The sequence below is a fragment of the Elgaria multicarinata genome, chromosome 2, assembly GCF_023053635.1.
Source record: "Elgaria multicarinata webbii isolate HBS135686 ecotype San Diego chromosome 2, rElgMul1.1.pri, whole genome shotgun sequence".
Lineage (NCBI taxonomy): Eukaryota > Metazoa > Chordata > Lepidosauria > Squamata > Anguidae > Elgaria > Elgaria multicarinata.
In genome coordinates this window covers 80,236,932-80,264,734 of record NC_086172.1, presented here as the reverse complement: position 1 = coordinate 80,264,734, position 27,803 = coordinate 80,236,932, and the positions used below count along the sequence as shown (strand labels likewise).

The 27,803-nt window shown below is 47.1% G+C and overlaps 1 protein-coding gene across 1 annotated transcript; it reads left to right on the top strand.

The window, feature by feature from the left end:
- The first annotated feature begins 649 nt into the window (after positions 1–649).
- Positions 650–26,831, top strand: OSBP (oxysterol binding protein). The gene is made up of 14 exons (XM_063116909.1): positions 650–1,124; positions 10,400–10,608; positions 13,569–13,819; positions 17,061–17,259; positions 17,732–17,834; positions 19,908–19,962; positions 20,694–20,825; positions 21,066–21,311; positions 21,571–21,691; positions 22,167–22,270; positions 22,493–22,588; positions 23,347–23,525; positions 24,206–24,426; positions 24,888–26,831. The coding sequence occupies exons 1-14, from the start codon at positions 751–753 to the stop codon at positions 25,028–25,030; spliced, it is 2,433 nt and encodes an 810-aa protein (XP_062972979.1). The 5' UTR covers positions 650–750; the 3' UTR covers positions 25,031–26,831.
- Positions 26,832–27,803: the final 972 nt, after the last annotated feature.

Here is a 27,803-nt window from a genome sequence, read left to right as displayed (position 1 = left end):
AAATAGGGGTGTCCGGGCGCAAGGTTTTACATACACAGCCTGTGATCTTAAGGCGATTTCTGGAGACTTAACGCCACTTAAATGAACAGCATTTCATTTTTCTAGGCGATCTATATAAAGTCCGGCTGACTGGTTGGCTTTGCCAAATGCTGCGGCCAGAATCTTAAGCGAGGCTGCGATCTGTTGCACACACCTGGAACCCAGTAGGACGTATTTCTCGTGAACAAGCATAAGATTGGGCAGCAAGGGCATCATGACGCCATGGGATCTGGAGCTCGCGCCCGACTTCTCCACAAACACACATTACGCTCAAATGTCATTCATACCTAACCAACAGAGTCCCCATTCCACAATGACGTCAAATTAGACGCCGCCCCCCTCCCGAGCGTCTTACTGGCTGCTACCTGGGAAGGGCAGGAGAAAAAACCAATAGGAGTGGCAATCAAGAAAGCCAGTAGGATAGTAATGACAGCGCATGGCCGGCCAATATACCGGCAAGTCCCGCCTCCGGGTTTTTTTTGGACCAGTAGCAGCCGCGGGGGCGGTACCAATCAGGGCTCCGGACCCTGGAGTGGGTGTTGCTGCTGCTGTGCTGCTGCTGCTAATGGGGAGGGCTGGGTGACGGCGCGACGCGTACGGTTGGGGGGGGAGGGCGAAGCGAGGAGGGAGGCGCTCAGCCTCCGGCGGTTCCTCGTCTCCCGTTGGCAGAAACGGTGCGGGCTCGCGAAGGCGGCGGTGCTGCGCTGCGCGATGTCGGAGTTGCGGGCGACAGGAGCCGGCCCAGGGACAACGCCTGGCGGAGCGGGCGGCCCCAACGCCTCCGGCCCAGGAGGGACCTGCGGATCTGGCCCAGCGACCCCGCTGCCCTCGCCTGGGCCCGGCGGCGGAAGAGCCGAAGGCGGCGGCGGCGGAGGAGGAGGGACACTGGGCCCTGGGGGACCGGGACCAGCCCCAGGGGGGGTGACAGGCCCGCCAGGGGGGAGCTCCGCTACTTCCGCTTCCGGGTCGGCTAGCTCCACTTCCGGAGCGGCTCGCGAAGGCTGGCTTTTCAAATGGACCAATTACATCAAAGGGTATCAGCGGCGCTGGTTCGTGCTGAGCAACGGGCTGCTAAGCTACTACAGGTGAGGCCACGCCCCCTTCTGCCGGCCTTGGTTACAGCGGCTGACCACGCCCCTTGCCGGCTAAGCCACGCCCAAGAGCCTTCCGAAGGCCTGTGCTGCTCTTGCCCTGTGACCTCTGGTCCGCCTCTTCCGCCCTCTCCGGTCCAGGCGGGGGTGGCAACAGCGGCCAGAATGCAGGCCTCGCACTTTCCTGCCACGTGGCACGAGGGTGGTGTCATGACTCAGCCACGTCTGGACAAGCGTCTTCCACTCTTCTGCCTTTCATCACCGCCACCTCCTCCCCCAGGGGTAGTAACCTGGTGCCCTCCCGTGTTATGAACTACGACTCCCCTGACCGTTGGCCATGTTGGCTGGGACTTATGCGAGTTGTAGTCCAAAACTTCTGGAGGAGGGCATCAGGTTGCCTTCTCCTGCATTGCACTGTACGTTTTCTGGAGCCTCTAAATCATTCTGGATGGCTCCTTCATTCTCTCTCTGTTGCTTCTCCCTCAGCCCTTTGTAACATTGTGTTACTTGCTTCTTCACTTCATTCTAGCCAGCCCAGGAGCTGCATGTATGCACACAGGTCAGCTTCAATACTTTGCAACATTGCTGGAGCACGCTTTTGCGATTGCCAACTGCAGCCAATTCCAGAAGCAATACACAATTGGAGAGATGTATCTTCTCTGGTGTGGCTGGGTTGTTTAGGATTTGGTTTTGAGATTGTGTGCTTTATTTGATGAGGAAATGGTCCTGTTAGTGTGATGCACCTTCAGTGTGTGTGTGGTCACAATCCAGTTGGGAATCACAGCTTTGTAAAAAAAAACACCTGTGAACTAGGTGTGCAGTTACAGGATTAGAGAAGTGCCAAACACTTCTTCATGTTACTAGGAAAAGAAATGTTTTTTTCTGACACTGCTGCTACCAAAGGTCATTAGTTAGGAGGGAGATTCCTCCTGCCAGGGTAAGAGTTCTGTGCAAGCTTTCTTTGGCTAACACTTCCTAGCAATGTTAACGCTGATAGCCAGTGTGGTGTATTTGGAACAAAGAAACCTGAGTTCAAATCCCTGCTCAGCTGTGATGCTAGTTCACTGGGTAGAGTCTCAATTTAATTGCCTTACAGTGTTGTGAAAAAAGACAGGTTAACCCAATATATGCCACCCTGAAGTGCTTAGGTTCCTCAAAGGCTGGGCCACGAAAGTAATAAACCCAAACAATGAAGTCTTTTCCGATATGACAAGATCCCACTTGCGTTACTTCTTCTTAAACTGTAGGTCCCCAAGCCATCAGTGCTTAGCTCATCTTCATGGAACTCGGCTTCTTCATGAGTCTGCTAATCCAGAAGCAAATAGCTACCATTGTGCATTGCCTGCCTCTCTAAGGAGCCCTTCATAACTTTCAGTGCTGTCTTGTATGCATGCCCCACCCACGTGTTTTCACATAAATATTAGTTCATGTTATTGCAGATGAATCAGGCACCTTGCAGTTTCATCGGCTTCCTTCCAAATCTTGTGTGCTCCCGTTCAGTCAGGCTGTGTGTCTGCACACTTTTGTGTGAATTGGGCAACTCACTTCAGTTAACTGTATTCCAGTCATAAAGGACAAGGGTTACCCAGCAGCAGGATCAAACGGGGAACTTCTAAAGAAAGGTTGTTGTTCTAATTACTTTATGACAGGGGTGGGGAACCTCACTCTGGGTGGCCAAATCCGGCCCTCTTGGGGTTCCATTCTGACCCTCCATTTTTTTGCGATGCCCCTTTCCCATCCCCAACCACTGATTGTGTCGTGGTATACTGGATTTTGTGCAGTTTTTCCCCCATTCTAGAAGGTTGAATTGCCTCGCCTGAGGCTTAGTTACTGGCAGTAAGGGCTTTAAGCTCCAGTAGGCTGATCTGTTTTGTACTTTTCTCTGCCCCTTTTGCCATTGGCCTCGCTTCCTATTTCTTTTGGCCTTGCCTATCATTTGAATCCCCCACCCCCAAGCTTCTCCAAAATTAAATTTTGCCCTTGGACTGAAAGTTTCCCAACCCATGCTTTGCAAATTACCTTACTGATACAAATTAATTGTATATATTTCTATTTATCAGTCGCCCAAGAACTGTAATACTCAGCATGACATACAAAATATAATAAAATCACAAAATCTGATTTAATGCTTCTGAATTAAGAGAGAGGGACCAGTTCTCCTTTCTGCTCAGACTTTGTTTATACAGCTGTCTTATTCCCCATTTGCCCAAAGAGGAAGGGAACATAAATGATGGAATGATGAATGGATATCTTTATCCATATTGAAAGACTGACGTACTTCTAGAATCTGGGCTCCCCTACTGATAGGTATGTTAGTTCCATTTCCATCCCAGCCTCATTCATCATCGGATGTATCTGGCCTTTAGTCCACGAAAGGTTTTGCCATAATAAATGAGCCTGGTAAATAAGCCCACAAAGGCTCATCCTCCATAGCTTGAAAATACAGGCTAATGAAGCAGATTGGCAGAAGAGGGACAGAATCCTCTTCTTCCATGGCCAGGATGGAAATACAGCAGGCTGTCTCTCTGCCAGCCTGTTGACTCACCTGTACAGAACTCTTTGTCACTTATGATTATCAGGCGAGTTGTTAAATACAAAGTGGTGTTTGCCGCAATAGACTAATTAGGCTACCCCTCTGGCAGTAAAAAGTGTCAGTTCTTTCTCCCAGTAGATTCAAGTTTGCAAGAAATACTTTTTTTTTTGCCCAAGTTTAGAAGAATGTTTGCTTTTCACTTGTAACAAGTTAAAAACCTATCTGTACAATAGGTTGTGTTCTTATTCTCTGATAAGGTCTTGTCCTATGACCTTTCACTTATTTCAGTCTCCTCTCTTAAATCCATTGGTTGATCTGCTCTAATGTCACAGACACATCATTGATCTACCTGCTCTAATATAGTAGTGCAGAGATGGTCTTAGCCCAGGTGTAACTAAGGAATACCTAGGATACAGTGGGCAGTATCCAAGTCTACTCGCACTCTAGCAGGACCACCACTAGCACAACAGGGTACTAGCAGTTTAAAAAGCAACCAGAAACAAGTGGAAATGCTAGTTTCTGGAACAGCAGCAGTAATGGATATTGCCCCTTAATTAGAAATCTGAAGCTCAGGGTAGTTCTTTTAAAAATAATAAGGATTATTATTTTTTTACAAATCAGATCATGTTGATCTTTAACGTTTGTCTTTTAAAAAAATAACCCAGTTTAAAAGGAAATCTGAATTTAATACCAGCAAACAAAGCCCACACATAATTTCTTATACATAATTATGTTCATCTGTTAAGCACATATGTCCATCTATTATTATTATTATTTTTTGATAAACCACCCGAAGAGCTTTGGCTATGAGGCAGTATAAAAATGAAATAAATGAATGAAATGCAATGAAATAGAGTTGAAGGCTGCTTTTCTGAGAGTGACACCATGGGCAAAAATACCCAGCATCTAGGGTTAAGCAGTGTAAATGATACAACGTTGTGTATGGTGAGCTTCCTACTGGACTTTGGGACTAACACATTATTAGAGGATTGAGGATCCAGAAAATGTCATTCTCTATTACACCAGAAATAACCACTGAGCTTATGTGGAAGATATTGCACTGTTTTAATGCCCTCCTGCTACCTGAGCCCTACAACATGTTCAGTTTTAAATTATGAATGTTTGTATGGCTCTACCAGCGAAGCAGCCTGGATTCCCCCCCCCCCCCCCCACACACACCATCTTGAGGAGGAAACATGCTTATCCAGTGCTTGTTTCCCAGAAAGGTTTCGGCCATTGTTACAGCCAGACCGTTTGCATACTTGTAAGCTAAATCCTACTTAGTTCAATGGGAATTGCTTAGATGGCAGCCGAAGTCTCTTATACCCACTTGCCTAGGAGTGAGCCCCATTAGATTTGATGGGAGTATCTTCGGAATAGATATGTATAGGATTGCACTGTTAGCCTTCAAGTTAGTGATTTTGCTTAACATCCATGCAAGTGAACACAGTCAGCAAAGCAGAAATCTTTCTTATCTCTAAGCAGATAAAATTCTGCATTGCGAGAGGCATATTGGCTTTTACACCTTGATTGGAATGTGTATTAAAAAATTTCTTTGCCTGTGCCAGGTTTGAATTATCTTGTAGTAATGGACCATATTATATTGCCACTTGCGCATTTTAGTAAGGATATTCGGGTGATGGTTTGGGGTTCTGATAGGGAATGGAAACCACATGTGTGCTGTACATGACCACATTTGTCTTCCTCTCTACTTAGAATTATATGTTTCTTAGAAATGTAGGGCAGTCGGTCCTCTAACTGCAGTTGTTTCTGCATTACAAATGTAAGCCAGTTAAAGTCTGGTTTAGTAACATGATTCTTGCAAAGGCTCTTTCGATTTGTAATTTTATAAGGATGCTGAAAGTTTTCCAAAGGATCACTAGCTCCTTGACACAATTATAATGCTCAGTGGTCTTTGTTTGGAAGTTGTGACAATTGAACCAATTCAGGCCTGTAGTATAGTGGTGAGCCAGTGTGGTGTAGTGGCTAAGGTGTTGGACTGGGAGTTGGGGGATCCGAGTTCTAGTCCCCACTCGGCCATGGAAACCCACTGGGTGACTTTGGGCCAGTCACAGACTCTCAGCCCAACCTTCCTCACAGGGTTGTTGTTGTGAGGATAAAATGGAGAGGATTATGTACGCCACCTTGGGTTCCTTGGAGGAAAAAAGGTGGGATATAAATGAAATTATTAATAATAATAAATAGACATTTCTACACCTCTGGGATCCTGGCCTGCTTTAAACAACCTTTCTCTCCGACATGCTTGGAATCACTGATGCATTTACAAATTGGTAGACTGTACAGTTATTTCAGTCCTGCCCTGCTATGTGAGAATCATAAACTGGTCCTTGCCTTCGCTTGTCTGCCGTATTCAATGAGGTTTCAGCGGCCCTTTGCCCTCACCTGTAAGGCTGAGATGATGAGACATTAAGCACTGTAGCAATGATGTCCAAGTTTGATGAATTCTTGAGTTCAAATGCGCTAAAAGCTTATCTTCTGATTTGTATCTGCTGGGGAAAACTTGTGAGCTTTAGTGATCCTGCAGGAAAGGAGGCTTAGTATAAACATCCAAGGAGAACCAAACTAGCAAGTTTTCCTATAGCGCTGGCTGCTTTCGGGGTCTCTAGATCTATAGGGATCTCTGTAGTGAAGCTATCTGGTTTCCCACGCATGTACCTTAATCTATGACACATGCTACGGCTGCCCCTTCTTATAAATGCCTCCATTAGTGCGTTGTCCTCATGGGGGTATGTCTTCCCCTCCCTCCACTTGTTACGCACTTCAAGCCTGTTTTGCTGGTATTCTCCAGACCCTTCCTCTCTCCAAACCAAATCTAGCGGCCGGCTCGTCAGCGCTTAGCTCCAAGGGGGGTGTGTGTGTTTGTGTGTCAGTAACAGCCTGAGCCAGCTATTGGGGAATTTGGCCTCATGCAGCCGTCTTGGCTTGATATAAGGGAATCCGTTTTGTTTTAAGTTTCAGCACGGGGCTGTGTTTAGAGGGAACCATCCCTTAAATCAGGCAGAGGTGGCTTGCTTGTGAACTGCTCGTGTACTTTGGTCTGTATTATTCATGAAGTAACTAGACTCGGGAGGATAAGAATAACTGGCAACTCAGGCTCATATTTCTCTGATGGACTCAGCCTGCTGGCAGGAAGGAATGCCCAGTTATTTTCTCCCCAGACTCCAAGGGGGGGAAAGCAGAAAACCAATGGCCTCTGCGGTGACATTTGCTGGTAGTTTCTGCGTGCCAGCCCAAAGCAGGGTGTGTGCATTGTTGCCTGTGTGTCAGTCAGCCTTGCAGCGGAGAGGAGATGGCTCTGCCTTGTACTAGGTCGATACAGGGGGAACTTTGTTCTTGTCTCAGGCTGGGAGCGGGGTGGGGGTGGGGCGGGTGCTGGTGTTTGGATTAAGGTAGTCTGTCGGTGTGCTTGGTTGTTCCCGCAAGGCTGAGAGGGCAGCAGGCACAGGCTTGGCAACAGGGAGTGTTAGAGAGGTGGGGACCGAAGTGAATTGTGATCGGTTGACTCAGTAGGCGGCATCAGTATTGGTGTTGCCTCATCAACATTGGAGTCACAACCAGTGAGTCTCCCTGGTTAACTCTGGAATCCGCTGCTGGGGTGTGTGATACATTAAGAAATATGAATCTATAGGTTTGCTACATCCACAAGCACACAGTAAGAAATACATTTTGTAAGCATCGACATGTTACTGGTTGCCAACAGAGTAGCCCTCCAAGTCAAGGACAGCGAATGCATCATTTATTTAAAATGTTTCTTGGCTGCCTTCCAGGGCAGAAGTCCTCCCAAGATAGCGTACAGCAATGTCGGTGCAGTTCCATTTTCCCACTTGGTATCCCTGAATGCCACTGCAAATCCTAACTCTCCTGTTCAGTCGGAGACTCTGTTTCCTTATTGATGGGTGTTCCACAGGTCCATTTGGAGACTTTTTAAAAGGAATCTGTACTGCACATGAACCAAATCTCAGTTTCCTCTGTATTGGTGGAAGGACCTTAACGCTTCCTTTACGGATGACCCCCATCAGTGAATAAAACCCAATAATAAATGCATAATAAAACCCAAGTATAAATGTTCACATATAAATGTGTGTGCGCATGCAGTGCATTACTGAACATGAGTGTAGGGAAAGGGTTTCTGTTGGAGGCCCAGTACTTTCACCCTGAACATTAGAAGCATTCATCTTCGGTCTGGTTCTGAGTTTAATGCCCGCAAATTTATTTATTAATTACATTTATATACCGCCCCATAGCCGAACCTCTCTGGGCGGTTTGCAGCTCTGGCTGAATCCCCCGCCATCTGTCCTGCCAGGCCAGCCAGTTTGGTGAAATTGTCAGGCAGCTCTCTGTAAAGTTCAAGAGATTGCCCTATTAATAGAATTCCCTGCCAGCCATGATCACAGCAACGGAGAAGGGAGGCTCCCTTACTCAGAGGGCCCTGCCAGCCTTGGAGTCCCTTCACATACTTGGGGAGATGAGAGAAGTGGTCTAAGAATTGCATTTTATTTTATTTTTTGCTTTTCTTTTAGTATTACCAAGCACTTGGAAAGTGAGTGGTATATAACTAGCTCAGTAGCTTTTAACATTCACGTGGGTTTAATAATTTGCCAATAGAAGGGTCCTTAGGTACTCTGGTACCTAAGTTTGTATACAGACTGCATGTGTGATTGTCATTAATGAGACAAACCTGATGACTTATTATGGTTGCATTCTTCTGGGGGAAAGTGGGGGCAGCACTTTGAAATTGGGGGCCCTGGCTGATTGTCATTAATGAGACAAACCCGATGACTTATTATGGTTGCATTCTTCTGGGGGAAAGTGGGGGCAGCAGGTTGAAATTGGGGGCCCTGGCTTGTGTTGTCTTAAGACACAAGGAGGCTCTCTAGACAAATAGCTCTACAGTCAAACTGTTCCTGGATTGTACCACTTCAGACTGAAAGGTGGGTGTTGCATGACTGAGTGCTTCTCCAGGGGTGGGCAAATCCTACACATTGGGGCTTATCAACACGCTAACCCACACTCAGTGGTTGGCTATGGATTGTTTTGAACCGTGGATTGTTTACTGAATTATGGGTTAGCGTGTTGTCTGAACACAGCCAAGATAGCTTGTTAACCAATTGTTAAAAATGTTTTATTTATGTGTTGTCTCATTCAAGTTTCATATATGTATAGTTACTGCCCTTTGAAGAAGGCCTAACAATAAAGAAAGAGGCCAAAAGACATTGGGCTTTTCATCAATAAAATTGTTTCCTGTTTACAACAGGACTATTCTTTCCCTTTGTGTTCACCTTGGATGCTCCCTCACCTTGCACTCAGGATGGTTAACAAGCCACCCTGACTGCAATCAGCCAACAGGATAACCCACCCTGTGGAAAACATGTTGCATTCAGACAACACGTGAACCCACAGTTCATCAAACAATACATGGTTCAAATCAACCCACCCTCAACCACTATGTGTGGGTTAGCAGGTTGTCTGAACAGCTCCATTGAAAACCTGCATGCTGGAGGGAGGGAGAGACAGGTAGGACCACTCCCTTTGTTGTCTAGTTTTCTATGTGCAGGGGAGGATTCAGTCATACAATCCACCACCTGTAGAGTTACAGTCCAACAACACTACACATTTTTTGAAGCTATGGAGCCCCTATCTTTCCCCAACCTGGTGCCCTCCAGATGTTTTGCAATCCAACACCCATCAGCCTGAGCCATTATGACCAATGGTAAGGAATGGTGGGAGTTGTAGTCCAAAACATTTAGAGGGCACCAGGTTGGAAAAGACTGCTCTAATACTTTGGATCTGAAGTAAAGTCTCAATGATCCATCTTTGCTGTAGACTCATTGTGTGGCCTTGACACAAGTTACTAGTTCTTCTCAACTTCCTGTCTGTAATGTGTGAATAGTAGTGACCTACTTTACAAGGTTGTTGGGAGGGCTAAAGCAAAAATAAGGTTTGCAAATCCAAACTGCTGTACAAATGTTATATTGACGAGATCAAAAACGGAAGGCATTAGTATTCTTACTGGTACTTGTACTGGCCCCAAAACGTACTGCTACCATCACCAGCCACATTAACTGGAAGCCTTGACCCATCCCCTTCTAATTTTGAAGCTATTATTATTACCATCATCATCATCATCATCTGTGTGTCCACCCATCCTCCCTCCCAATTCCAAGAACTAGAAGTCTGCCTTTCTGACTGCTAGCTGATGCTTTTAATTTCTTGAGTATGCCAGCATCAGGTGGCTCTCGTTCTGCAATTTGCAGCTGTGAACATTTCTAGACCGTTTCCTTCACTAGGGAATAGTGGCAGTCTCCTTATATTCTGGTTGATGTCTTGCTGCTGACAGAATGCTCTTTGATCCAGTGGAGACTCCCATCAGAGGAGGGAGGAGACCTTCAGCAATTCCCTCTCCCTCCCCCTGCAGCCCCTCTCAATCTACGCTGGAAGCTTGCGGGATCAGAACAATGTGGGAGATGGCAGCTGGAAGAGGAAGAATCACTGGGAATTGCCCCCCTCTCTATTCTCCTGCCCAGAACCTCAAGAGTCAATGGAGTGACCCAATGGGATGCAATCCAATGGTGTTTGTGACTTGCCGTTGTTGACCTTTCTTTCCTTATTGCCCAGGAGAGGAGAGATAGCAAGTGAGGGTCCTGCTTACCTGTTCCCAGAATGAGGTGTCCTCCCCTTTTCTAATTATTTTCAAATTAATTTGTCCTGCCCACAGGTCAAAGGCAGAGATGCGACACACCTGCCGTGGAACCATCAACCTGGCCACGGCAAACATCACCGTGGAGGACTCCTGCAACTTCATCATCTCCAATGGAGGGGCACAGACCTACCATTTGAAGGCCAGCTCAGAAGTGGAGAGGCAGCGCTGGGTCACAGCCCTGGAGCTGGCTAAGGCCAAAGCAGTCAAGATGCTGGCAGAATCAGGTAACACAGCAGAAATGGAGCAGGATGCCATAGGAGGGGATAGCCGGAACATGTTGCATAAGGAGGCACCCAAAGGATTTAATGTAACAGATAGCGGGAGGGATAGGCTGCCCTGAGCAGACTTGAGGTTGCCTAATGACTTAAGGAGGCCTGTGTGAATTCTCTTCTCCACATTTGTCTATTTGTGATATTGGAGTTTCCCCTTGTAGGGGGCTTCAAGAAGCCCCATACCTCTGCAACACATGTGGGTGTTAAAAAGACCCGTGGATAATAATTCTCAGTCTGCACTAAGCATGGGGTTAATACGAGTGTACATCTCTTCCAGTTTGTCCTGTTCTATCCTATTTCGGATTCCAGCTCCCTGAGGCAAGGTTTTCTCCCAAACATCATATGCTTGTTACTCAGATGAATTGCTCTGTGTCCTTTGGATTGTGCATGTGACACGCCAAGGCAAAAGGCCACCTGGGGCTGTTGTGGGTTCAGCAGGCGGCTTCTGGAAAACGGGTTCCTATTTTTAAGCATCAGACTTCTCCGAACCTGTTAGCGTTCCTGTTTTCCAGTCCAAAAGCATGTCCTAGCCATTAAAGCAGCTCTGCATGATAACCAGTCGACTGAGCTCCGCATTGTAACCTGATGGCTCCTGAGCTGAGGCGTCTGTCCGTAGCTGGTATAAGTGACTAGGTGAAATAAGCACCAAAAGCAAGTGCCCCCTGGCCATTCCTGCATAGAATAAAGCCTTGTGTTGAAGGGGTTGTGTGGGCCCGCAGTTCCTTGGACGATTGTGCTGGGGCATTGTTTGCGTCTCTAGCCTGTTTTTGGCCCTTATCTTGTACGCTGTGGGCACGTGCCTCCTTTGTCTCTAGTTCTGCGTGGGTAAGGTTTGCTCTTTGTTGAAGGGAAAATGAGTGGAAAATGCTGGGCAGTTTGCTTCATTTTCATGAAATTCTAAAGACTTGGGAACTGAAAAATAACAAGGTATTTGGCAGCTTTTCAGGGAAGGACTTCTCCAACATTTTCAAAACAAAATGGTCTCTGCCCAGTAACATTAATTGTGTCAGGGCCCTGTGCTTCATGGTTGCAAATATGAGCTCTGCCCTTTCGATGTAAGCTGACAAAATAATGGAAGAGAGGGACATTTATTTGTGTGGATCGTTGTGCTGATTTTAAAATGCGAGACCTCGAGCGCTGATCCCGAAACTCCTTGGCTTTCCAGATTTTTGTGCCTGCTGTGGGGGTTCTATTTGATTTCTCCGCCACGTTGATGCTTGGAATGCTGCAGTGTGAATACAGGGCTCTTCTGTAGCTTCCATCTCAGTGCTGTCATGCGTTGTTGCTGAATAATATCTCTGCCATTTGCTTGCAGCACTGGATAATTCTATGTAAGCAAATCTCATTCTGCTTTGTGGCTCATTATTTGTGGGTAATGATCAAAGGCAAGAGTGAGACAACCATTTTTAGAGATTTTGGTTTCGTTCTTGTTGAATGGACTGCCTTGCTGAATTGGACCAAAGGTCCGAGTCGAACATTTTGTACCTAACAGGTTCCAGCCACCTGCCTCTGGAAGTTCATAACCATAGCAAGAAAAGGATGGTTGTCCTGTTTATGCCTAGTAGCTGATATCCAGAGGTACACTGCCTCTAAACATGGAGATTCCATTTGAATATCATTGCTAATAGTGCCTGATAAGACATATCCTACATTCATTTGTTCAATCCTTTTTTAAAAAAAGTCTTTTAACTGGTGGCACTCACTGCTCCTTATGGCATTGAATTCCATGCATTAATTATTCTTTAGGTGAAGTACTTTCTTTTGTCTGTCCTGATGTTATCTCTGATCCAGTTCACTGGGCGACCTTGAGTTCTAGTATTATGTGAGAGGAGGAAAATGTTCTATGCGTTCTCCTGCACAGTATTGGAGGGGGGACAAGAGGAAGTTACACTTTACGAGATTGTGCTCTGTCAGTCTTAAGTTCCAGAGAAGTGGCATGATAGTCTAGCAACGTTGAGAAATGGGACAGACTATCAAAACTCTGTCAATGTTAAATCAGACCCATGGCTTGCAACACCAAGCTGCTGCATACAGGACGTCTAGGAGCCTAGCTTTGCTTACCCTATATCCCACTGCTGCTTTAGAGATCTCTGATTCTAAAATCATGCCTTGTGGTGGCTGCTATTTTCATGGCCCAAAGGTCCCCAATGATCTACCCTAGCCTTCCCCAACCTGGTGCCCTCCAGATATTTTGGAGTACAAAACCCATTAGTGCTTAGCCAGCATGGCACATGATCAGGGAAGTTGGGAGTTGGAGTACAAAACATCTGGAGGGTTCCAGATAGAGGAAGTCTGATCTACCCTTTGAAGATCTCTGTGGCTTTTATTGCTGCTCATTATTATTTTCGGATTGTTGTTTTATTGGTTGGTTTTAGTTGTAGTTGTTTTTTCCTTAATTGTTGTGATTTTGACCTCTGAGGCTGCTTTGTCTGTATACATAGGAAAGTGGGATAAAAGTAATTTGAAATAAATAATATGTGGAGTCCAACAATGTATACCCTTTATCCCTTCTGAGGAGGATAGAAATTCCATCCTCTGCTTCACCTGAGCCAATGAACTGGGAAGACATGGGGTTTTTTTCAGTGTTAAATACCTGTACCTAGATCAGGGGTAAGCAACTGGTATCTTCCAGTTATTCTGGACTGCAACTCCCACCAGCCTCAGCCAGCACAGCCAGTGTTAAGGGATTATGGGAGTTGTAGTGCAAAAACATCTGGAGAGCATCAAGCTGCCTATTCCTGACCTTGATGTTTGAACGGCTGTCTCCCTTTGTTAAGTAATCTCTCCACTGTAGTCTTGTTGAGTTAGTGGCCAATATTGGGGAATGGAAGAGGCTCTGGTAATGCGTTTGGTTCAGAGATGGGCTCCAGTCCGGCTTGAAGGTGTTAACAGCTGCAGCTTATTCCTTGCAGATGATTCCGGTGATGAAGAATCCGTATCTCAGACGGACAAGACGGAGCTGCAGAACACCCTGCGCACCCTCTCCAGCAAGGTGGAGGACCTCAGCACCTGCAACGACTTGATTGCCAAGCATGGGACTGCTCTGCAGCGCTCCCTCAGCGAGCTGGAGACCCTCAAGCTGCCTGCCGAGAGCAACGAGAAGATCAAGCAGGTCAATGAGCGGGCCACCCTCTTCCGCATCACCTCCAACGCCATGATCAACGTAAGTGGACTTCCGCATATTGGCTGCCAGCCTGCTGGGTTGGAGGAGTGCTTTGGCCAGTTGGAACCTTCTGCTCTGCTCCAGTTCATCGATGCATTAATAATCTAACTTTAGAGCTGGGATAGGATCCCTGGGCTCCACTACGGCATTGCCTTCCCTTGAGAAGAGAAGGGATCTGATGTGCTCTGTCATTAAGCTTTTGTATGCCTAAGCTGCCAGTGACGTCTCACACATTAGCAAAATATAAGCCTTTAGTTGTTGCTTTAAACACCAACGTCCCACAAGCCAAATTCCTACTTGTCCTGAATCCCCTGTGGTTGCGTGTACTGCTGCAGCTCAGTGTGGCCACACTGTGGCCAATCACAAGAATAGCATTGAAAAGGTATCCCCATCTGAACCATCAGGAAAGGACACGATAGAAATTCAAATCAGATTTTTGAAATTGGGGAAAAGCAAGGGAAAGGAGTAAACTAGAAAATGACAGCATGAAGGAAAAGTCTTTAGAAGGATTATATTGAAGACTAGACAATGCTGAGATTTGGTGGCCTTGATCTCCAGCATCCATGACAGCACGATTGTAGCTTTGTTTCCCATCTGTTGTGTGCCACCACCAGGCCAGGGTTTGAGGATTGGGGCAGGAAAGGAGGTCAGTGCATCTTCCCAGAGGACAAGAGATCCGAATCCCAGAGCTTTGAGCTCCGTTGAACGTGGTGGGACAAATCTCTGCAAGAGGTTGCACATCATGCAGCAGTGTCCTTGATCCACGGGTTAATTTGAGCTGAGCATCTGCTAATGTCTCAAAGGCAATGTCACAGGCCCAGTGAGTTCTGTTGATAAACCCCAGCACTCTTTTTGCACTCATCGCTGCTCTGGGTTGGCTTTAACACAATTGAGACTAGGTCAGCCACTTTTCAGTTCAGAGCCCAAATCTGGCTGTTGCCACCATTGCAGACCTGCCTTTACTCCCTGGTGGCTCCAGGATCCTAGAAACTACAAACACTTTGGGAGATTAACTCACATAGACTTCTGCACATCTTCTTTGTTTAATTCAGGTGATATTCTGACTCATCTTGCACCTCTGCAGGTCAAGCATGATACGATACGGTTGGTTGGTTTGTTTATCAGCAATATTTATACACCACTTCTCATTTGGAACAAATTCCAAAGTGGTTTTCAGAGGAATAAAAACAAACAAAAACTACACTCACACAAAATAATATCTTGAGGTTGGTATAAAGACAGTTCACCGCTGGAGAAAAGCCAAAGTTAACAGTTATGTTTTCAATGAATACCTAAAACACCTCCTAGGCTTGAGCCCTCCCTTAATGAGGGAACAAGCCCACAAGAGTTTACTAGCCTGCAACATTGTTTACCAGCCTGCTAAGAGGGTAGAAGGCTGTGTTTCTCTGCTGGCCATGGATAGGGAATAGTTAAAAAACAAAAAACGCCACCTGAATGATCCATCTCTCTTCTGCCGCACTCATTCATTGGCCTGAATGGAATTCTATGCACTCACCTGTGTGGAATTCCTGGTTGCCTATGGCTACCAGGTGAGTTGTTGAATACAGGCTTTGAATGCTGTTCTTTGAAGATGGAATGACATCACAATGCCCTTTTTTAAAAAAAAATCCTTAACTAACAATGGACAGTTTACAGTGCAAAGGGTTTTAAAGCTGAGGATTGCTCAAGGAATGAAATGGAAACAACACTTTAGAAAGCTTGTAGTTCGACAGGTTTGCGCCCCCGCCCTCTGTTACACAAAACCCTCAGAGTAGGTCCAAAATGGGAAGATAAAAAGGTGAGAACTGGTTTGGTATATATTTAGGAATAAAGGACTTTGTCGTTCTTTTGACAGAACTAATACTCCAGACATGTGCGCTCATGTTACTGCCCTATAACAACCTAAGAGCAGTCGTGCTGGATCACACCTATCTAGTCCAGCATCCTGTTTCCAGGGGGAAAACCCACAAGCCCCAATGGGAAACCCACAAGCAGGACAGGAATGAAACAACACCTTCCTGCCTATGTTCTACCCCTAATACCGGAGATACTGCATAGCCATCAGGAATCGTAGCCATTGATCACCACCTCCTCCATGAATTTGTCCAATCCCCTTTCAAAGCCATCCAAATTGGTGGTTGTCACTACATTTCTGGAAGCACATTCCACAGTTTAACTATGTGCTGTGTGAAGAAGTCCTTCCTTTTATCGATCCTGAATCGCCCACCTCAGTTTCTTGGGATAAGCCCCAGGTCCTTCTGCGGTGAAAGAGGAAGAAACATGTCTATCTGCTTTCTCCACACCTCTGTTGTGCCCCCTCTGCATTTACCCACCTTTTAGATTTGTATGGTTGCCATTCCACTGTCAGATATCCTGAGCAACTTTTCAGACTGACAGATGTTCCAGGTTTTCTTCTCTTTTTAAGGGAAAGTGTGCTTTTCCGTAGGCCTTCTAGATGTGAAACTATATAATGCTTCTTCCCTAAATGCACAGATGAGATATTTCTGCGAAAGTTTCTGAATTTAGAGCAGAGTGTGGGAGGAGGGTTTCCCCACTCCTCTTAGTTCCTTGTCTCTCTCTTCACATTCCTGTCCCTAAGTCCTACTTGGCAATATTCTCCTCCTGTCTTTCCCTTATTGTGTAACTATTGCTCTGTTTTGCAATTAGGACAGATTAGTCAAGTCAAAGTCACATTAAACAACTCCTGATTCTCAGTGGAGTTCAGGGGTTATTGCTTTAGGTCAAATGGTCACTCTTTCAATATTTGCGTGACTTGCACAAATACATCTGCTGGTGATGTTTGGGTATGGAATACATAGTTGGGTTTCTAATAGACAGATGGCCCTTGCCCATGTGTCTCTGAGCATTTCCGTTCAAGCGAGTGTCTACAGTGGCATTTCCGAAGCCGCTAGGAGACTGGTGCTGCATGCTTATTGGGCATCTGAGGGAGAGATAATAGCAGAACTGCCCCGATGAACTCCAAGGAACACATTCCCCTACAGTTCTTGTTAACCAATAAGAAGACATAGTTGCCAGTTGAAGAGCAGAGGTAGCAAAAGGCGCTCTGGTGCAGTTTGTTCTGTGCCGTCTCTACTATACCGTTGGGGTGAGGGGAGTTAGATGAAGGCAGAGACCAGTTAGCACAGTAAGATGTATTTGAAGTATTGGTCCCAGCAAGGAGGGGAGTGGCATTTAGGCTAGTGCCGGCTAATGCCGCCTCTCTTGGGTGTGTTCCCCACAGGCTTGCCGAGACTTCCTGATGCTGGCCCAGACACACAGCAAGAAGTGGCAGAAGTCTCTTCAGTATGAGCGAGACCAGCGCATCCGCTTGGAGGAGACGCTAGAGCAGCTGGCTAAGCAGCACAACCACCTGGAAAGGGCCTTCCGTGGAGCCACAGTCCTGTCTGCCAATGCTCCTGGCAGCATGGATTCCTCTAAAGGTAGGCGCCAGGAGCTTTGGCCTCTATCTCTTCCATGAACCACACTTGAGTAGGTGGGGATTCTTCTGATTCTCTCCTTTTTCTTGTGCTCCTCTTAGTCAAAATATGTCCTGCTTGAAGACACTAACCCTGACGTCCCAAAGTAATAGGCAAAGGGCGGGGAACCTCAGGCCCAGGGGCTAAATTTGGCCCTCTTGAGATCTCAGGTCTGGTCCTCTGAGATTCCCCAGAAGGCCCCATCCTCCTCCCTCGACCGCCGATCTCCCAGCTTCTGTGCAGTTCCCCCCCCCCCCCCAATTCTGAAAAGTTGAAATGCCTCACTTGGGCCTTTTTGCCTTTGGCCTCAACCCCTTTGGCCATGCCCATCACTGGAATGCGGGCCCCAAGAGCTGCTCCAAAATCGAGGTCCCACACCCCTGCTCTAGATGATCAGAACCAAGGAAGATGCTAACAACACACATTCTTCTTACAGACCGATGTTGTTCATCAAAGGGAGATATGAGTGATGAAGATGACGACAATGAGTTCTTCGACGCTCCTGAGATCATCACCATGCCTGAAAGCATGGGCCACAAGTGAGTTGATCCCGTTTAACTGAGAGCTATGCAACCCTCAGGCTTTGGCAGTGTGAGTGCTCAATCTGTGTAGGTGTCCCACTCAGCCCTTGACACCTTCCTGCTTCTATTGCCTGAGCCGTAGATTCGAAGTGAGTAGCATGCGCTGGATGAAAGCCAACACACTGAAGTTGGTTGCTGGTCCTCTTCTTCTTGGGTGTGTGTGATCTTGGTGCCTCGGCCTTCAGATTGGAGAACAATGGGGAGAGAAGTGCAGTGAAAGAGGAAGACATAATGTAGTGGTTTGAATATATGAGGCTGCTTTATCCTAAGCAAAGTAACGGGTTCATTTAGCTCGATGCCTTCTACATCAACTTGCAGCTCCTTGGCAGAATCAGGACCCAGGCTTCTTTGGGCTTTTAGATGCTGATAGTACCGCATTGCAGTGGCTCCACTCATATCTGGATAGCCATTACCACAAGGCAGTGCTTAGCCTAGCGGCATTTATGTTCCTGGGGCCTGCAGGGTTCCATCTGATCCCACATACTGATCAACATCATGTGAAACTGCTGGGTGAGGCGTGTTGTCATCAATATGCTAAAGACATGCAGCTCTAATTCTCCTTTTCACCCAATCCAGGTGAAGTGGTGGGCTAGATCAGTAATGGACTGGATGAGGACTAACAAACTGAAACTCAATCCAGACAAGAAAGAGGCATTGTTAGTACGTTCTTTTTTAGTCCAGATGAGTGGTGTTCAGCCTGTTCTCCACCCACCCACCCCAGCCAAGGATCAGGTTCATATCCCAGTTGTGATCTCTTTGGATTTGGATAAACCTGCCTTGATTCAGTGTTCCATGCTCTGGCAACCCCCCATTTGGATTACTGCAATGCACTGAATGCATTGTATGTGGGGCTGCCTTTGAAGATGGCCCAGAAACTTCAGTTAGCATAGAATCTGGTAGCAAGAATGGTGATTGGGATTAAGCATTACAAACATATTACACCATGTTGTTGTTTTTTCTGATCCTTTTCTGGGTTCAATTCAAAGTTCTGGTTTTCACTTACAAAGCTCTGCACTTCTTGAGACTTCAGTTCCTAAAGGATTTCCTCCACCCAAACCTTATCAACAGAGGCCCTTCTCTGAATGCCCCCTCAATTGGAACCTGAGGGCATGGCTACATGAGACAGGGCTTTCTCTGTTTTGGCCCCCTGGTTTTGGAATGCTCTCCTCAGAGAGGCTTGCCTGGCCATCTACATTGACATCTTTTGGATGCCAGGGAAAGGCTTTTAAAGGCGTCACTGTCTTATTGTTTGTAGTATTTTAATTCAGCTGACGTTACTGAAGTACTGTTAAAACCCTTAGACTCTGTCTATATTGGTATTTCAGCGCTATGAAATGGCTCTCAGGCTTGTTGCATTAGTTGATACAGAGTTGCTTGGGTTCTTTTTACTTGTTGACTTAGCCTTTAATTTGGTGTGGTTTTTTTTTTTTTTTTTGTTCTAATAATTTGATTTAGTTTAAGTTTTCAGTTTTTATCCATGTGTCACTCTGAGAATATATTTAGCATAAAGCAACTCATAAATAATGTAGTTGGTTCCTGGTGGGGAAAGTAGAGCAGGAGACTTGGGAAATCTTCACATCACAGAGGCTGGACCTCAGTGGCAGAGCACCTGCTTTGCATGCAAAGGGTTCAATCCATAGTGGGTAGAAGAAATCCTTCCCGAAACCCCGGAGAGCCGCTGCTGCCAGTCAGTGTCAACAATACTGGGCTAGATGGACCAAGGGTCAATAGGAGGCAGCTTTCTGTGTTCCACTAACTCCTTAATGTGGTTCTCTGGCACATTGAGGTATTTATATCTTGCCTTTTAACTTTTGTTTAAAAAAAATCAAGTTCTATTGGCCCTAGTTGCTTTCAAGGAATATAAATCTTTAATGTTTGGCATTGTGCCTGGTGATTTCCAACTCTTACAAGCTAGATATCACAATCTTGCTCTCTCAGTTTTTTGTAGCATTGTTTTCCGAATGATTTTTTTTTTTTTTGGTCTCCTAGTTTCCTCCATTCTCACGGCTCGTGTCTCTTTAATTCCTTTAGACGAACAGGCAGCAACATCAGTGGTGCTAGCAGTGACATCAGTCTCGATGAGCAGGTAGTCCGTGTCTTTGACTTAAGGGGAGGGGGAGGGACACGAGCCTTTTCGCCCGATGCCATTGGGACTCTGCAGAGGAAGACAACTGGGGCAATGTGTGTCCTTTGCAAGCTTCCATAGCGGCCTAAGAGTTTGTCATACCAGGTGCTGCCTGCTAAATTAGGCACGTCTGGATGCAGAGGGCAATCAAGAATAACGTTCTGACAAAGGGGCTAAAGGTGTGAGCCAGGGGTGGTGGAAGTTCTTTCAGCCCAAGGGCGAAATTCCATTTCCCAGAAGCTCTTGGGGGCCACATTCCAGTGGTGGGCGGGGCTGAAGGCAAAAGGAGTGGGGCCAAAATGCCTACCAGTAACTAAGCCTTAGGAGAGCCATTTTAGCTAGGACTCCAGGAGGGCCGGATTTGGCCCACAGACCTGAAGTTCTGCACCCCTGTTCTAGGTTGTTACTTTTCCCCATATAAGCCTGCAGGACTTCAACATACCTTGAGGCTAGGAAGAGAAGGTGTGCTGTTGACTACAGGACCAGTCTTCTGTTCCATATTTTTTGCCTATTGAAGAGTGCAAAACTTGCTAAACTGTGGGCAGTGATTGTGGGCACAGCAGACCACCTCTCAGGATTTAGAAGAGGGCATTTGGGAGTAGACTGGTTGATCTACAAGCGCTGCGTGAAGTAAAGCAGAAATCCTTAGAAGACTGTGCAGAGCTTTGACTTGTCTTCTATTTCTCCCAAAGTATAAACATCCGGTGGAGGACACCAAGAAGGAAAAGAGAACTCGAATTCCCCACAAACCAAATTACAGCCTGAACTTGTGGAGCATCATGAAGAACTGCATTGGCAAAGAACTCTCCAAGATCCCTATGCCGGTGGGTCTCCTTGGTCTGCTTGAGGGTAGCAGGATCTGTGCTGTCCTGTGACCAGGGGAGAGAGAAGGGTGGGAAGCCAGCCACTCTTTGGTCCCAAGGGACGAGATGGAGTGACTCCACACCGATACGAGGTAGGGTGGGGTGGGGGGACCCGTGGCATGCCCTACATCTAGCCCTGCATCGCATACTTTGTTCCCGAAATGTTTTTTTCTGCCTGTAATCTGCCTCTTCTGCCTCCAGGTTAACTTCAACGAGCCCTTATCTATGCTGCAGCGCCTCACAGAAGACCTGGAATATCATGACCTGTTGGACCGGGCGGCCAAGTGTGAGAGCTCTCTGGAGCAACTCTGCTACGTGGCCGCCTTTACTGTATCGTCTTACTCCACCACCGTCTTCCGCACTAGCAAGCCATTCAACCCCCTCTTAGGGGAAACCTTTGAGCTAGACCGGCTGGAAGAGAATGGCTACCGCTCCATCTGTGAGCAGGTGAGGAGCAGGGCACATTCCTTTTCTGACCCTAAGCTGGGATGCTTGATTGCAGTTCCTAGAAACTTTCCATCTTAAGCATATGAAGTTCCATTGATATTTGTGGAACTTGCTTCCAAGTGAGCGTGAGTAGGCTCCTCGTCAAAGAGAACTTGGGATTGTTGCTGTTACTCTTCCTCCTCTTTCATATCCCTGGGGACTCTGTTGCGGGGACCAAATATGCCCTTCTGCCTTACCTTTCCTCTGTTGTGTCCCCTAGGTGAGCCACCATCCGCCAGCTGCTGCCCATCACGCCGATTCCAGACACGGTTGGACCCTTCGCCAGGAGATTAAAATCACCAGCAAGTTCCGTGGCAAATACCTCTCAATCATGCCACTTGGTGAGTCTTTGCCACAGAAGGCCACGATGGTGGCTAGGAGGACATGGCTGACTTTCATCTATGCTCCTCATCTTCTACAGAATCTGGGGTTCCCAGCCTTTTCCTGCCTGGATTTAAGCTGTCTAGGAAAATAGTGAGGCCACTGCAGTGAATGTTGGTCACGGACCGCATTCATTAGGGAATTTTCCTTGCTGTACCCTTTTGGAGATACTTAGAACACAATCATACTTTAGGTCAGGGGTGCAGCCTCACCCCTGCTTTAGATGCTCATAAAACGGGCATTTGTAGAGAACTGTTGTAATGGGCAGCCCTGGGAAACTCAATCAATCCATAGCTGAGCAGGGATTAAAACTCAGGCCTTTCATATCAAAGTCAGCGACTCCTGTTTGCTGGACAGGGTGTATTTTTCAAAACAATTGAGCAAGGACTCTTCCACCATAAGAATTTGTCCTAAGGATCACCTTCCTATTTCCAGGTACCATCCACTGTATCTTCCATGCAACTGGCAATCACTACACGTGGAAAAAGGTCACCACTACAGTACATAATATCATAGTGGGCAAATTATGGATAGACCAGGTGAGTCAAAAGTCTGTGCAGGGGAACTCTGCAAGGCAGTATTGCAGTCAAAGGTGTACTTGGAGGGGGGGTAGTACTGGAAGCAAAGACCTCCATTTTCCAGATCTCTCATCAATTTGCTGCTTTTGGTGATCCCTTTATCAAATACAAAACAATTTCAGCATGCCGTCTGAACGGTGTTCAGCCTGCTTTGACGCTGCCCTTCACTTTTCTGCCTTCCAGTCTGGCGAAATTGAGATTCTGAACCACAAGACCAATGAGAAGTGCATCCTCAAGTTTGTTCCTTACAGCTACTTCTCGAGAGATGTGGCCAGAAAGGTAAGAGACAGTGCGCCCTAATTGTTCTGGGGTGGGCTGGAAAGGACAGTGAAGGCCCATGAATGAAAAGAACGGAAGAGTCTGTTGAGTACCAAGAGGGGGCTTTGTACATAGATGAAGGGCCTCATAGAATCATAGAATGGAAGAGCTGGAAGGCCATCACCTCGGGAGAGTGTTCTCTGCATGTGTTCATAACTGCTAGGGTGCCAGTTGCGCAGCACAGTGGGGAGCAATCTCTTAGCCAAACAGCAAGGAGGGCTTTACAGCTTCTATCTTAGCCTGGGCAAAGGCTGACCCACGTGTTCTCTTTTATTTGGAATTGTGTATAACTTTGCTTGAAAGTAGCAAGGCCTTTTTAGCAACATTTGGGGTCTGGTGCAGTTACAAATGAATCAAGTTTAATTATGGCAAACAGCCAGCATACCAGAACAAATGAACAATAAAATACAGTTCAAAAACAACAACAACAGTAAAATAGAGTTAAAATTGAGAGAATAAAAGTCAAAATATACAAGCACCAACGAGAGAAAAGAGGAGAAACCCATCTGTAGAACGTTTAACAATGTTAATTTATCACCTCTCTATGAAAGTTTATGGCTGCTGCTCAAAACCTAGCGACTTTAGCTGTGACCTGAAAGTTCAGGTCTGACAAGAGATACTCTAGGTAGAATTCATCCGGCCTACCTGGAATTTTTTGTCTGGTGCGGTAACAAAGAGCGGTGTCCAAACCACCACCACCAAACTCCTTCCTCCAACAGGTCACCGGAGAGGTGTTAGATCCCTCAGGCAAAGTGCATTTTGTGTTGCTGGGCACCTGGGATGAGAAGATAGACTGTTTCAAGGTGATTCCTAGCGTGGAGAATGGTGGCGACAGCCGGCAGAGAGCGCACGAAGCCGAGGACAGCAGGGTCATGCTCTGGAGGAGGAACCCGCTCCCGTGAGTAAGGGAGGAAGCTTGGCTCCCCCGAGTTTGTTGCGGGTGCGCAGCCATGCTCTCCTTCAGCTAGAGACTGGGGTTAGTCAATACAAGGGCTGGTGCAACTGGCTTTTGTTGAAGGGAGGAAAGATCTATTGTGGTGATGGATGGTGGCGGTGGCGATGACATCACACCACTGTAGTCAGTGTAATTGGGGTTCTGGGTACTGTGTGCTGTTCCAACGAAAGGTGAACTGAGATAAGTCATGTGTATGTGTGTGGCGAGGGGAGGCATTAATTCTGCTAGTCAAGGGATGGGCCAGAGAATGGATGGCATTGAGGCTGTGCTTCCTAGCACCCGGAAATCTAACTCCGGTCCTACCTTCCTTCTCTTGCACTTGCTGTCTTATTCACTAGGTATTGCCCACACATTCAAGCTTAGCTAGACACTCTCATATCAGATGGAAGGAGACTCTCAAGATGCAGACTTCGGTGCTTGCATGTGTAGTCACGGGAGCCCTGGGTGCAACTGTTCTATCCCTTTGAAGGGTTTGATGGTCCAGAGGCTTTAGAGCATGCATAAATCTCCTTCCTGCAACCCTAGGAGCAAGGTTATGCTACCTTCCTACACCGGAACATGGGCTGGGGTGCAAGTCGGAGCCGTACTGCCCTCTGACTCCTCTTTCTCCTCCCTTGCTGCAGGAAGAATGCTGAGAACATGTACTATTTCTCAGAGCTGGCTCTGACACTCAACGCCCCAGAAAATGGTACTGCTCCGACGGACAGTAGACTTCGGCCTGACCAGCGACTCATGGAGAACGGGCGCTGGGATGAAGCCAATGCAGAGAAGCAACGCCTAGAGGAGAAGCAGCGCATCTCCCGCAAAAAACGTGAAGCCGACGCCGTGAAGGCAACAGAGGATGGTAAGAGTTGTCCCACTCACCCCTCTACTGGGTTTGAAAAGACAACAGGAGCCAAAGAAGCCACGTCTTCCTCAGTCAGGCCATTGGTCCTTCTCGTCTGGTATGGTCTACTCCTGACTGGCTGTGCCTCTCGAGCACATTGGGCAGAGGCCTTTGCTAGCTCTGCTACCTGATCTCCTTCCAGATTGGAAATGCCAAAGGTTGAACCTGTGTTGTTCTGCATGTGCTGTTCTACTGAGCTGTGGGCTCGCCCTAAGGAAGGAAGATTTGGCATGACATTCCTGGGAGTAATATCAGCCATGTGCCTTTTTTTGGGTGGTTCTGGTTACATAAGTCGAGTTTTATGTCATTTATATATACACATATATCTATACATTCCATATCAATTCATTTTTACTATTTATTTGTAAATCTGAAAATCCACACACACCCCTCTCTCCTCTGCTGCCTCCTCCTTGCAGGAACTCTTTATGATCCCTACAAGGCGCTGTGGTTTGAGCGGAAGAAGGATGCCGACACTAAGGAGGTGGCCCACGTGTACCGGGGAGGCTACTGGGAGAGCAAAGAGAAACAGGACTGGAGCATGTGCCCCGATATCTTCTGAGCCGGAAGCAGCAGGACTCTTACGAGGACGAGGGGAAGAAGAGGGTAGTGGAAGGAGGATGGAGGGGAGCAGCTGATCATGTGACTTCCTGCCTAGTGCTTTCCTCACCGAATCTGTCTGTCTTAACCAATCACTTGTTTTGAATCAATCACCCAAAGCAGAATCCAGCGGTGGTGATTGGCTGGGTTGCCTTAGCTGATTGAAGCTGAAGTTGGTGTCTGGATTCCTGGATGGCTGGGGACACGTAAGGCGTAGAGGACTCCATCCTCCCTTCTTGCCCCACCACAAGAGTATTGCTCTGCTCACAACCCTACACAGATTGGGGAGGAAGAGGGGAACAACGCTGTGCTGTATTGACCGCCCACCTCTACCCCACTTTCAGATAGGGGCAGGCAAGTGGCATGTAGTTGAGTCCGGGGATGGTTAGGGAAGAAAGAGGGGCCTTCCTCTCAGTTTTCCCACAGGGGCTGCTGTCTTGTTCCTTCTCCCCAAACCCTGTGCAGCACCCAAACTACAATTGAGGCCTCTTAAGCATTGGGAGAGGGGGCAGGAGGGGAGACCCACTTATTCTCGGGAACTCTCATGTCTCTTGATTCACGCAGGTAGCAAAACAACTACTTGTGTCCTGGGGCTGGGGAGTAGCTCTCAGTGGAGCCTTCTTTGGAGGCATCACCTGCTGTTCATCTGGGGGTAGGAAATTAAACTTACTGTCCTCCGATCTCAAATCCATCCTCCACACCAGGCTCCAGCCTCTTCCCCATGTGCACTTGGGTGGGAAGCGACAATGCAGGACAGAGCCCCCCCCCCCACCTCTTCCTAAAGCCCCTGGCTTAAGGCAACCTCTGGCTTAATGCACACCTGTTTATATGTATATTATATATATGTAGAGAGAGATCTAATTTTTGTTCTGATTTTTTCCCTCTCCTGTTCCTCCTATCCTGCAGACCTGATTTTGTAACACTCGCCCCTGCCCTCTTCCTCCACCCCCACCCCCAGATCCAGGGGGGCGGGGGCTCTGCAGAAAACGTGACACTACACCCTGGCTTGTTTTGCCTTTAAACACACACACACAAGCAAACAAAACATGGTTTACCTGATGTGGAGCCAAAGCTCGATGGCATCGGTCTTAAGGCTCCTCACTCTGTGCAGGCGCAAGCTGGGTGTTCGTTGAATCCGTTGTGAAATGAGGCTGTGGGAACTCCCAAACTGGTCTTGGACGGCTCTGATCACAGCTGCCCAAGCTGGCTCCTAAGGTCGAAAAGGTGCTGCCACTGTGTAGCAGTGGACGAGGGCACAGAGGCTGCCCAGGCCAGGCCCTCGCTTGTGGGCGGGCGTGGACTCCAAGGAAGCCCCTGCCCTTGGCGAAGGGTCGCACGACGAGGTGCCTTCCGTCTGTGTTTTCTCTCCTTTTCCATTTTGTTTTGTTCCTTGACTTCCGAACGTTAGCCATTGAAGGGGTAAGAGGCGGCAAGTGCTGCTTGCTGGTGAGTCATCTTGCCGGCTGGGAGCACTGTGGTTCTGGGCTCTGCCCTTGCCAGCAGCAAAAGACAGTGCTGCTCAGTGGGATAAGAAAGAAAGGGGGCTTTGGGTAGGGTCTGTACACTATTCGCTGCTTGGTCCCTGTTTGAAGGCTGTTTTCCGCAGCTGGTGGAGGCTGATTCTTCCTTGTATAGGATAATGCCAAGCTTTGAAAGAGGGAGAGAGAGAGACTATCCCTGCAATTCTATTTTTGGGGGTTTTTTTGCCTTATTGTCTTTTTTCCAAGAAAACTAAATTAAATAATAAAACCTGAAATACCCAAGCGTGTTTTGCGTGTGTCTGTCACTCAACTATCAGTGCTGATCCACATGGTTTCATCCTCCTCAGCTTCTTTAGTTGGGCTGTAGGTAAAAGATGATGAACCCTGCATGATCTCTGCCTTTGTTTCCTTTCCCTGCTGTGTTGGTTTGTACTGGTACTTGTGGGCAAAGATTATGAGAGCATGTCCATCTCTGTGCCTTGGGTCACCTCCTGCATTGGTACCTTGGTTAACCTTGTTGTGGGCCTGAAACAGGCTGGCTTCTGATTTGGCTTTAGAGTCTGACTGGGCTCTTTGTGCAATTCACATGGCTCACCTTGTGGGAGGAAGAAAATCCTTGTTTGCTTACTGAAATTACAGAGTGGTTATTTTCTGCTAGATGTTAAGACCCAACCAACCATCTGATCGAACTAGAATTCCTTTGGCCACAGTGGTATGTATCCATATTAATTATGGTTGAGAAAATGCTGTGCCTACATGGCATTTATGCTCCCCTACCTATGCTAGGACCCCGCAGTTAGACTGAAGAGGTGTTCATAAGAGTATAGGAACCTATTTTTGATACATCTCAAAAGCAAATTTAAAACTTCTGTCTTCCCAGCATAAGGTAGGAATAACTGGATGGTACCTCCTGGGTAGACTCTTCCCGTACCTGACTTCTTAGCAAGTAAGCTGAGCAGGCTTCTTCATGGGGCAGTATTGACAGAGCCCAATCCTGTTTCTTGAGCAGTTACACAGTGGTGCCTTCCCCCATGTTTGGGTGTGTGGCTAAAGCACTGCTTGAATGCAGCGTTTCCTGGGGTTTTTGAATTTTCACTCATACCTCAGCACCTCACTCTCATGTTTCAGAATCTTACGCTGCAGCATCTTTCCTCTGGGTCCTTCCATTAGTGGTAGAACTCCCCCTACCTCCAAATGAAAGTTGCAAGGGTAGGATGGCCAACATGTGGTGCAGAAAACCAGTGGTTGTGGCAT